The sequence below is a fragment of the Kryptolebias marmoratus genome, linkage group LG12, assembly GCF_001649575.2.
Source record: "Kryptolebias marmoratus isolate JLee-2015 linkage group LG12, ASM164957v2, whole genome shotgun sequence".
Lineage (NCBI taxonomy): Eukaryota > Metazoa > Chordata > Actinopteri > Cyprinodontiformes > Rivulidae > Kryptolebias > Kryptolebias marmoratus.
In genome coordinates, this window is record NC_051441.1 from 14,036,241 (window position 1) to 14,046,279 (window position 10,039).

A 10,039-nucleotide genomic window follows, 5' to 3' on the forward strand; every position below is an offset into this window, starting at 1 on the left:
AAACTGAAAGCTGCTTCTCCTCGTTTGGTTCTGGTTCTGGGGATGCAGAGCAGTCCAGAAGCAGAAGATCTGAGGGGTCTAGACGGTTGGTACAGCGATAACAGATCTTTAATGTATTGTGGTGCTAAACCGTTCAGTGATTTATAAACTAACAACAGTATTGATTTATTGTATTGTATTGTATTTGATAAAACTGAATAATAAAAGAGTGTAAGTGTGGCTGTAGTGTGACTCTTGCTTTACCTTCCTGGAAGTGGGCTTCCCTCTGAAGAAGTCGTGATTAAGAGAGCTGTGAGGTGGGTTAAACTTGGGTTGAAGAAAAATGCAGCCATTGGCTATTGCCTCCAACGGGGCGGGGCCTTCATAAGGAAAACCAAATCCAACGAACAGCTGACAAGAAAAAAGACAAACAGCAGGAGATTACAGTGTCCACGCCAAGCTGCTCACATCTGGGTCAATGCTTGAAAAAAACAGCTCAACTTTCCAGAAGCAGGTAAATTTAATAAGAATGATTTTACATACAGTCATCTAAGTTGGCCCACCTTGGCTTTTCTAAGAAGCTGCTGCAGCTCCTGCTGAGGCAGCAGGCCGTGGTTCTTGACAAAAGCAGGCACCTCCGGGGGGCGCTGCGTCTCATAGTACACGGTGCCATGGATCTCCATGTAGCGATTCAGAATTGCCAAGAAATTCTCCTTACCCTTTAACAATACAGAGGAAGCAGGCAAAATAAGTTAAGCACATAAAACAGACAGACCCAGTAAATTCACTCCCTATTCATCAGATTTAGCTTTGAGCTTAGACTCAACCAATCCACCCTCATGTAACTTTTGACAGGCCTGGTTTTCATCAAGGAAGGCAAAAAGCAAAAAGCTGGAGATATTTTCGGGGCCTCCAGACATTTCTATAGGATGCTCTGGAAAAAGCCTGATAGACAGAGGCTTCTCTCTGCAAACTGCAAGACCCACACCATCTGCTGAGTCCACCATGGTCCTGTGTCCATGCCTCAATAGATAGTAGCTGTTTTTAACAGCCATATGAGAAACCTATAGAGCCTGTGCATCAGAAAATTTGCATAATCTATTTTTATCCGCTATTTTAGACACAAGCGTTCTGTGATATTAGTTCATCATCTTAGGCGATTTTTGTTAAAACTAGAATATTCCCTCATCAGTATTACCAACCAGACCTGCCTTTTCATTGTTTTTCTCCTAAAAAACAGCTTTAAAGGGTTGGCAGCATTTAGAAGAAAAATACTGGAAGGTGGATCTGAACACTAGGATTTGTGATGAGCAATAAAATAATTGTCAGCTGGTTCGAAAATGTCAGAAAAAGGCACGACAACATGAGCTGCTTTATTTAGAATGTAGCTAAATATTTCCCATAGACCTATGCGAAATTATTTCAAATGAGTTAGTCATCCTTGCATCAGCTGGTTTTGTACCCTTACAGACCTCTGAACATTTTAATTCTTTTCCGGTATGATAAAACAATTTTATGAAATGGTTAGAGGTCAAGATATGCAAAATCTGGCAAATCTCCCATTCATGGGGACTCCAGAAAATTCAGCTAAACGACAACAAGTCTGACAGGAAGTTGTACAGGTCTTTACACCTACAATCACACATGCACCAAAAGCCCCACATTATCTTCTGAATGTTGTTTGTATTTCAAAACCTACATTAAAACTCCAGCCATGCAAGTCTAATCGGAAAATCCCGGTTATGCCTTAATTGCCCCCTCTTGTTTTAATTCATATTATGTTGACTTTACACGCTGAAAATCAGTCCTCCTGCAGCACCACTCCTGCTTTCACCAATTAAATGAGTTGAGCTGATCATAGTGTCACACACACACAGCCACTTCGAAAGGGTAATGAAAAAAAAAGCCCAAAGGTGCTGATGATGGAAATGAGGCAACCGAAGCAGATCTAATGAGCTGAGGCTATGCTCAGCCTGCACAAACATCATCATGTTAGCAACTAATAACTATCCAGTGTCAGTAGGATTCTAATACAACAACAAAACAACCTCAGTCTTTTACCTCATTGCATTAAAAGCTGAAAAGGTTTATTTTGAAAGATGGTTCTTTTGGGGGGAATGTTACAAATTATTCAAAAAGCTATATCTTCAGGGTATGAATCGTTTATTTATGTCATCTGAGTGTTTGTACATTTTATTGTCTCGGAGGAGTGTGGTGATAAAATTGCAGTTTCTTTTGTAAAATTCTGTAAAAAAATCCATCATCTGGTTCAACTTGAATCCTGGTACATGGAAGAAGTCAGGTCTTTGCCCAACAGTAGGTTAAAAGGTTAAAAACGCTTAATAACAATTAGTTTGTGTATTTGTTTAAACTTTAATATTTTCCTCTACTTTTCCTCTTTTCTGTATATTGACATTCCTACATATAACAACATGTTTTTTTAGACAGAATAAGGTTTTTTTTTGTCATTGTTATCAGTAATCAATAAATTACTTGCAGTAGAAATTGCTCAGTTCGGAATATGTACTCTCAGGGGAAACAAGCTAACCCTTACAGATAAACCACATGAATTTACTGTTTTGTTTTGTTTTACATGGGACCTCATGTGGAAAACCATGTGACCATATTACAAAGGAAACATGGAAAACATTTGGTTCACAAACACAACATGGACTAAATTATTTAGCCACAGCTGACCATCATACCAACATGAGATGTATGGAGTTGTTCCCCTTTTGCACAACTAAAACAGCTTCTATTCTTCTTGGAAGGATACATGATTTTGGAGCGTTTCTGTAGGAATTAGTGCCAGTTCATTCTGTAAAGGGTTTTTGAGGTCAGACACTGATGCTGGACCAGAAAGTCTGTCTCGCAATCTCTGTTACAATTCATCCCAATGGTATTCGGTGGGGTTGAGGTCAGGGCTCAGTGTGGGTCTTTTTACATCAAACTCCTCAAACCAGGTCTTTATAGCCATGTTGAAATATAAAAAGGGCCTTCCCTAAAGTGTTGCCACAAAGTTGGAAGCATAAAAATATCCACAAGACATTGTTAAGATTGTCTGTCACTGGGGATAAGAGGCCTGGCTCAAATCCTGGCTGTAACACCAGAATTCAGCAATTAACGGGTGTGTCTGAATCCATTTGGTATATGGTAATTTAACATGTTTTCACATGTGAAGTCCATGTGGTTTTTCTGTCAAGGAAAAGCTAGTGAGAAAAGAACAACTCCAGTCTAAAAAATGTCATACCAATTCATGTGTTCACTGCTTCATTACTCTGCCTTAGTTTTCTATTAAGTAGTTGATTTGCACGTTTTTAACACGTTTTGTTATGCAACATAAATTGCACATGGATTTAACCTCAAATGCAAATAACCAGTTCTGTGTAAACAACTGTCCACTGCAAAAGCGATGGCGGTGTAAAGATTTGTAAAATAGTATTCACATAAATTGTTATGAAAGTTTGGAGGGTGGAGTTGTTTTAAGATGGCAGCAGTTTGCTTTGGGCTTTGATAACTAGTTGTATGCTCGTCTCTCCAGCGAGAACTTCTACCTGATGTCCCAAACTCCAAATGCACCTCCAGCAATCCAATTTATCCCTTTAAGTAACACTCTCGCTTTGAGTTTTGGCTTTTTGAAGACTCGATATTGCCAGAGAAATGCAGGAGCACTTACTTGAAGCTGTGTGGATCCATCAATGATGCATCAAGACACGATACATAAAGAGCAGAACAAATTGAAAACAGAAGAAGACGCAAGTGAACAAGGGAGGCACATGTAGAGGGAAAAGAAACAACACTACATAAAATATTTGACTTTTATCTTTTTATAAGAGCACGAATCTCTATTGTGGACCTCAAAATGAAAGCAGAAGAAGATAAACTCAACAGGGAGTGCTCTCTACGTGCTGGGAGTATCTACAGAGACTTGGCTTTTTACACGGCAAACTCGCAGATTCACAAACGTTACAGTGCAGCTCAGGTTGCTCTGGGAACCGGGAAAGTGGGGGGGTGGGATGCTTTGGCTGTGTAGGAACAAAGCTGCAACCAGATTCAAGCGAAACAAACCTTGAGGGAGGCAGCAGCGCACTTCAAAGTTACAGCGAGAGTGAGAAGCTTTGGCAGAGGCTTGGAGGGAAAATTTACCTAAACAAATGCAATTGCTCTTCTAGCATTCCACCTGAGACCAAAGTCTTGGAGGAAAAATGGGTTATTGTGGGTGCTTCACAGCTATTCAAAGTCATATTTAGAAGTTTTCCAAAACTTGTGAATATTTATCACACTCAGTGCACCTGTACGGTTCAAATTGTCCTAAGCTCAAGTCATAAATGGATTAACCTGAAGAGACTGATTTTTTTATAGTTTTGCAGCATTTCTGATGTTATGCTTACCTTCCACATGCTGGCATCTTTGCCGTAGACAACCGCCATGTTGTTGACTTTGTTCCTCTGAATAAACAGCTTCTCAGTCTCATTCAGCTCCTCCGCCACAAAGCCCATAAAGGAGTTGTCAGGAGTGTGGGCTGCCAAGGACAAGCGCAGCAGTAGAAAATTATATATGGCTCCAGAGGCATTTCATGTCTCAATAAATGCAGGAGATGTGGCGATAATCCAGTCGGCTGTGCGAACAAATAATTTTAAACAAAAGTAGCAGAGTGGAGATTCTAAAGGGCTAAAAGTCATGATGTTTATGAGCAGCTTCATTTTGCAAAAAATCTTTGGTTGGTGAAAGCGGTGGACTGTTGGTGGGGTTAATTTACTTGGGTTGAGAAGCCTTTATGTGTTTTTGCTTCGAGCTTTTTTTAGGTTTCAGGAACCAGCACTAAATTGTTAGCGCACAGAATGGAAATCTCCCACAGCACTGATGTGTGAAGTGGAAATAAAGAAAAAAACAACCATTTTGAGTCCAGGCCTGAGGGGAAAACGGACATGTTTCAGTGGCAGGCTTTGCATTAGCAATATTTTTGAAATAGTGGCTGTTGCTGCTGAATGAGTTTAGACAACCTGAAGTTTTACCTTCCATCAGTTTCTCTATATCCATCATGAGTGTGTGTGTGTGTGTGTGTGTGTGTGTGTGTGTGTGTGTGTGTGTGTGTGTGTGTGTGTGTGTTTGTGTCTTTCTGTGTGTGTACAACTGGTGGTGCTTGGCCAGAAGTAGGAAGCTGCAGGCATCTGTGCAGGCACAGCTGTTCTGTGTGAGCTCTCTGTCTGGTGGCCTGAAGCTTGGCCTCTAATGGCCTGAGGCATTTTAAAACTCCCACAATCTGCTGTGCACTTTCAGTGACACACATCAGCGCCTCCACCTGTCCACATGAACTCATCAGAACAACTTTTTGACTTGTGAGCCCCAAGAAACGTTTAATGGCAGCTTAAGGTCATCCACACAGTGGAAATGTGAGCTTGAAACATGAAATTAGACTCCACGTACGGAACATGGTCATGTACTGCTGGCCATGAAGGTTCCAGTAGCCCCAGTTGGTTCTGTAGCCATGCCGGGTGGCGTACTCCTCATGATTGTAGGCAGGCTCAGTCCCAAAGGTGTCAATCACTCGGATGTGGCACCTGAGACAAAATGAGAGAAGGGCTGTGCTTAAATTAGGGCTGTGCTGGAACAGATAAAACTTTGGTGGGTCGAAACAGAGTCTGAGTCACAAAAACACAAACATATTGGCAACACATTTTGAAGAAAACAATTTATGCTTTTCTTTGGATTGAAAAGGCTGATAATGTATCTCTTGAAATGTTAAGGAAACTCTTCAAAACAGGTTACTTTCCTCTCATTATACTAACATAAAAGCTTGTTAAAATACATTAAGATCAGATTCAAAAAGAAAATCTGGGATCAACAATTCTGTAATTAATTAGGAGTTTAGGCGGGGACCTATTAACGCTTTTTATCAGTAGAAACTTTTCAAAGGGGCAGGTCAAAATCAATTAGTGTGATCTAATCTGAGAAGATTTAACGAAGCCCTGCATTTTTAATGGGAGTTGGGACTATAAGAGTCTATTATGCAGAGTGAAAACAAACGGCAAAAAGCTACACTACATATTATCTGTCCACTCTGTTGCACAGATATTGAAAACTATTCTCCACACATCTATAATTTTACTGTTTTTTTTTTTTAACATGTTTTGTTTTTCAATAATACGCTTATCGGCCACAGTTGCAGGCTGCAATAGAAGCTGCTCATTTTGTTGTCTTTGTTTGGATAAAATAGAGGATTTCATGCTTTGGAGCCAATCATTAACAAAGATCCCAAACTTTATCTATTCCAGCTTTAGATACCATGTAGTAAAATATAATATTGTATCATTCGTACGTATTGCACAGCACACTTGGAGGGAGACGAACAAACAGAAGTCACAGTTTTTGACAGGACACATGCAAAGACAGTGAGACTTACTTGTGCTTCCTTAGAGAAAGACCCATGTGCTGCTTCATTTGCTGCAAGCCGTGGTAGTCGGTGTAGATGAGGTCAAAGGGCAAAGGTCCTGTCAGGGGGCAGCTTCCTCTTCCAGGAGGGACGCCCAAAAACCTGCACACAGGTCACATGCACTTCCATTGTCACTGAGCTAATCAATGTGATCAAAACTGCATGAGCTTTAGAGACCAGCTGTTAACGAAGTCAGAACCTCCAGACAGGTGAAAACTGTCATAAAAGGTCTGTTCAGTAGCTACAGCCTAATAACAGCTCTACTTTTCCTATTATTTGTTTCCCTGGATTATTTGTGTTAATATATCCTGCTCCTGGTTTGCGTGACACATAAAAAAGTGATGTGAATTGATTCTAAAATTGTTTTAACTATATTAATAATAAATACATGCAGGTGAAGCAGTAGAAGAAAGTTAAATCCAGCAGTAATGAGATATTCATGAGTGTAGAAACAGTGGTGAGAGAGACAGAAGAGGAAAAAAAAAAGCAGGGATGAAATCCCATCATGAAGCATGTCAGTGCTCTCTGCAAGACGGCAGAGCCATTCAACCAAACAACACACAATTCTGCACTGCCAGGGAACGTTTTCTCACGACGGGGAGTCACCCAATTTGACTGAACCGCTTGTTTGGACTCGCACGCCAAATCACATATTAGCTGAGCGCTCACGGCACGATCGTTCACTCGCATCTTACGTGTGACGATGGCGCAGTGAAAGACACAGTTGCTTTTGAGAACCTTGTTTGTAGAACCTGTCTTTGCCGTGACACCAGCAGGCACATACAATGCTAAAATGCTGCCTGTAAGTGTACCAAGAGTGTCCTCTGTATGAGCTGTTTCTCTATCCAACATAAGAAATTCTTTTACAAAAGATAAAGTAGCTGTTAGCCCTATTTTCCAAAATGTTGAATTTTGTATGTATTTAAATTTCTGTGCTGTAGCAGTCGAAAACAGTCTATAGTTACCAGAAACATAAACAATAACGATCCTTTTTTTTTTTCTTCTTATCTGTGGAATTTGCAAATGTAGCAGGTCCAATAGGAAAACTCAGACATCTCTCCAGCTCTCAGGGAAGAGTGGATAAACAATCCCTCAACTTCTGAGTCTTCCTGGGGTCTCGTCTTAGTGGAACGTGCCAGGAAAACCTCCAAAGGGAGGCGCCCAGGAGGCAACCACCTCAGCTGACTTCTTTCACTGAGGAGAACCAGGGACTCCCCTCGCATGAGGAGTCTCAGTCTTTGGTCGTGATCCAAACCTCATGACCACAGGTGAGGGTTGGAACATAGGCGATCAATAAATCAAGAGTTCTGCCTTTCGACTCAGCTCTTTCTTCACCACATAGGACCGGAGCAACGTCCTCGTTACTGCAGACAATGTCTCAGTGCATCCGTTCATCTCCTGCTCCATCACACCATCACTCGTGAACGAGACTAATAGACACTTGAACTCCTCTACTTGATGCAAAAGACTCATCCCTGACCCAGAGGGAGCATTCGCAGCAACACCAGGAGATGTAAAAATCGTATTTATAATGAAAATGCAGCGTGGCTTCAGAATGCTCTGCTTTCATCAAAATCAAGGTAAAACTCAAGTAGAGTCACTTTTTATGTCCAGAACACATCACAGGAGAGAAAAGTAGCAGAACAATAAAATAAGACAGGATCCAATAATTAATACGTTAAAACTTTTAAATGAAACAAATTTTCAAACACTCAGTAAACTAAAAGAACAGATAACTTTAAAGTATAGCTTTAAGGTTTCTTGATCTGCCCGTTCGAGGTCTCTCCCAGGCTTGAACATTCCCTTCGTCTTTCGAGCCGAGATCGCTGAGTGATAAACAAAAAGTAGAGCCTTTGATCCAATTCTATACATCTACCTTGAAGTGAGCAAAGATCGACAAATTGCTGTTCTCTGTCTGTGGGGTTTGTTGGTTGTTGTTTTTTTTTACTGCAGCATTTTTAAACTGCAAATCACTTTTGTCTGGTGGGAGGCCAATAAACAGTTTGTTAAACCTACAAGAAACAAGAGCACAAATAAGGTTTGATAAAGCTTGCAATTATTTTTTTTAATTTAAATTGTTTAAAGATGGAAGATCAATTATGTTGTTGCACTTTGTTTTCAGTGCCTGAGTCTGGAATCGTAATAATTTCTTTCCGGAAAACAAATTATCTCAAAGTTATGTCAATTCCTGAAGCCCTGAAAAGAGACAGCGATAGAGAGAGGCAGAGAAGCACGCCTAACTTTGGGTCAATTTGACTCGAAGGCCACAGGAGGGTTGAAGGGAGTCTCAGGTCTCAGATAAGTAGGTGGATAAGATCACTGCTCATATCACAATTAAAAAAAAACACTTTTGATGTATGAGCAGAACTTTAGAGAGTTTGCGTGTACAGGCTGAACAAGAGAGCTGATCCATGTGGGTGTCTCTGTGAGAATTAGAATAACTGATACTGACAGCATATCTTCCTCCTTTCAAGTACGATCAGAGCTGCATAATGACTGTTCCTGAGAGCTGCGAGTATTAAAATCAAACACCGCCAGGACGGTCGGACTCCCTGCGTGATTATTCCCGTGAATATCATTGCAAAAGAAAGTACAGCTGGACAAAACTTCTGCAGAATGATCATATGCAGATTGGTGAAAAAGCTCTGTGCACTGTTGATCACTCACTGCCTTTAGCCGCCCACTGCTGCAGGCTGGAGGTCTGCCTGCTCCACACTGAGTTGCACAAAATGAACAGCCGCGCACTAACGTGCATTCATGGCCACGGCATTTCATGGAGAAGCTTGGATTGCAAAATTACTGCATCTAGATGTTTGCTGCTCGACTAATCTTCACATTTTGTACATTTCAGTGGATGGTATTCATATAAAACAGCTACGAGGTCCGTTTTCGACGAATTACCTTTTAGACTCAACCTAATTCAAGATGGCTGCCACAGTTATTCAACCTTAGCCAACACATAAAGGTTTTTAACTCTCTAATCTTTACAGATAGCGAGCTACAGTACAGTGTGGTGGTAGCTGAGACTCTTCTGAGTTTGTGCTACAATAAGTGAAACATATATTATGTGCATATGTACTTTTATGCTTATTTTCCAACTTATTTTCCTTTACTGGAAAGCACCTTGTGTTGCTTTAAGCCTAAAATGTGCTGTATGTATAAAATAATAAAAATCTTGACTTGACTCCTCTTGTATAGGCTAACATTAATATTTATGAACGACGCTGTGCTTAGCTTGACAACAAGAAGACAGCATCTGCAATTCTAAACAGACGCTGTTTACCGGCTGCAGATTATACGAGATCACATGGAAAACACAGAGGTGAAAATATTTTGTGGGCAGATGAGAAGCTGTCATTCTTGATTGTAGTTTGTTTTTTTTTCAGCTTTTTTCTCTTTGGAGATGAAAACGGTGTTAAGGAAACTAGCACTACTTGAACGTATGCACCTTTTTTTTTTTTTTCTGCTCCTGGTGGAAGGCGGACGTGTTTCTTTTCTCTCTGTCTCCTCGTGCCCCCCCACCCCCCTTTCTTTTTTCAAAGCCTCTTTTTACATATTTTCCAAAAATTTAAGGAATATGGATCTGATCAGCTGGTTTCTCAACGCAATTGATACAATTTCCTCGAC

The 10,039-nt window shown here is 40.6% G+C and overlaps 1 protein-coding gene across 2 annotated transcripts in view; it reads right to left on the reverse strand.

Annotated features, from left to right (window-relative positions):
- Positions 1–10,039, reverse strand: part of LOC108242934 (alpha-1,6-mannosylglycoprotein 6-beta-N-acetylglucosaminyltransferase B) — a 62,836-nt gene that overhangs the window by 9,409 nt on the left and 43,388 nt on the right. The window contains exons 9-14 of one of the 2 annotated variants that reach the window (XM_017428095.3): positions 6,383–6,514; positions 5,407–5,540; positions 4,371–4,501; positions 3,656–3,661; positions 543–698; positions 244–390 (exon numbers count right to left, since the gene is read on the reverse strand). In XM_017428095.3, coding sequence (XP_017283584.1) covers positions 244–390; positions 543–698; positions 3,656–3,661; positions 4,371–4,501; positions 5,407–5,540; positions 6,383–6,514 — 706 coding nt within the window. The remainder of the gene's footprint in view (positions 1–243; positions 391–542; positions 699–3,655; positions 3,662–4,370; positions 4,502–5,406; positions 5,541–6,382; positions 6,515–10,039) is intronic. The other variant, XM_025008540.2, reaches the window with a different exon arrangement.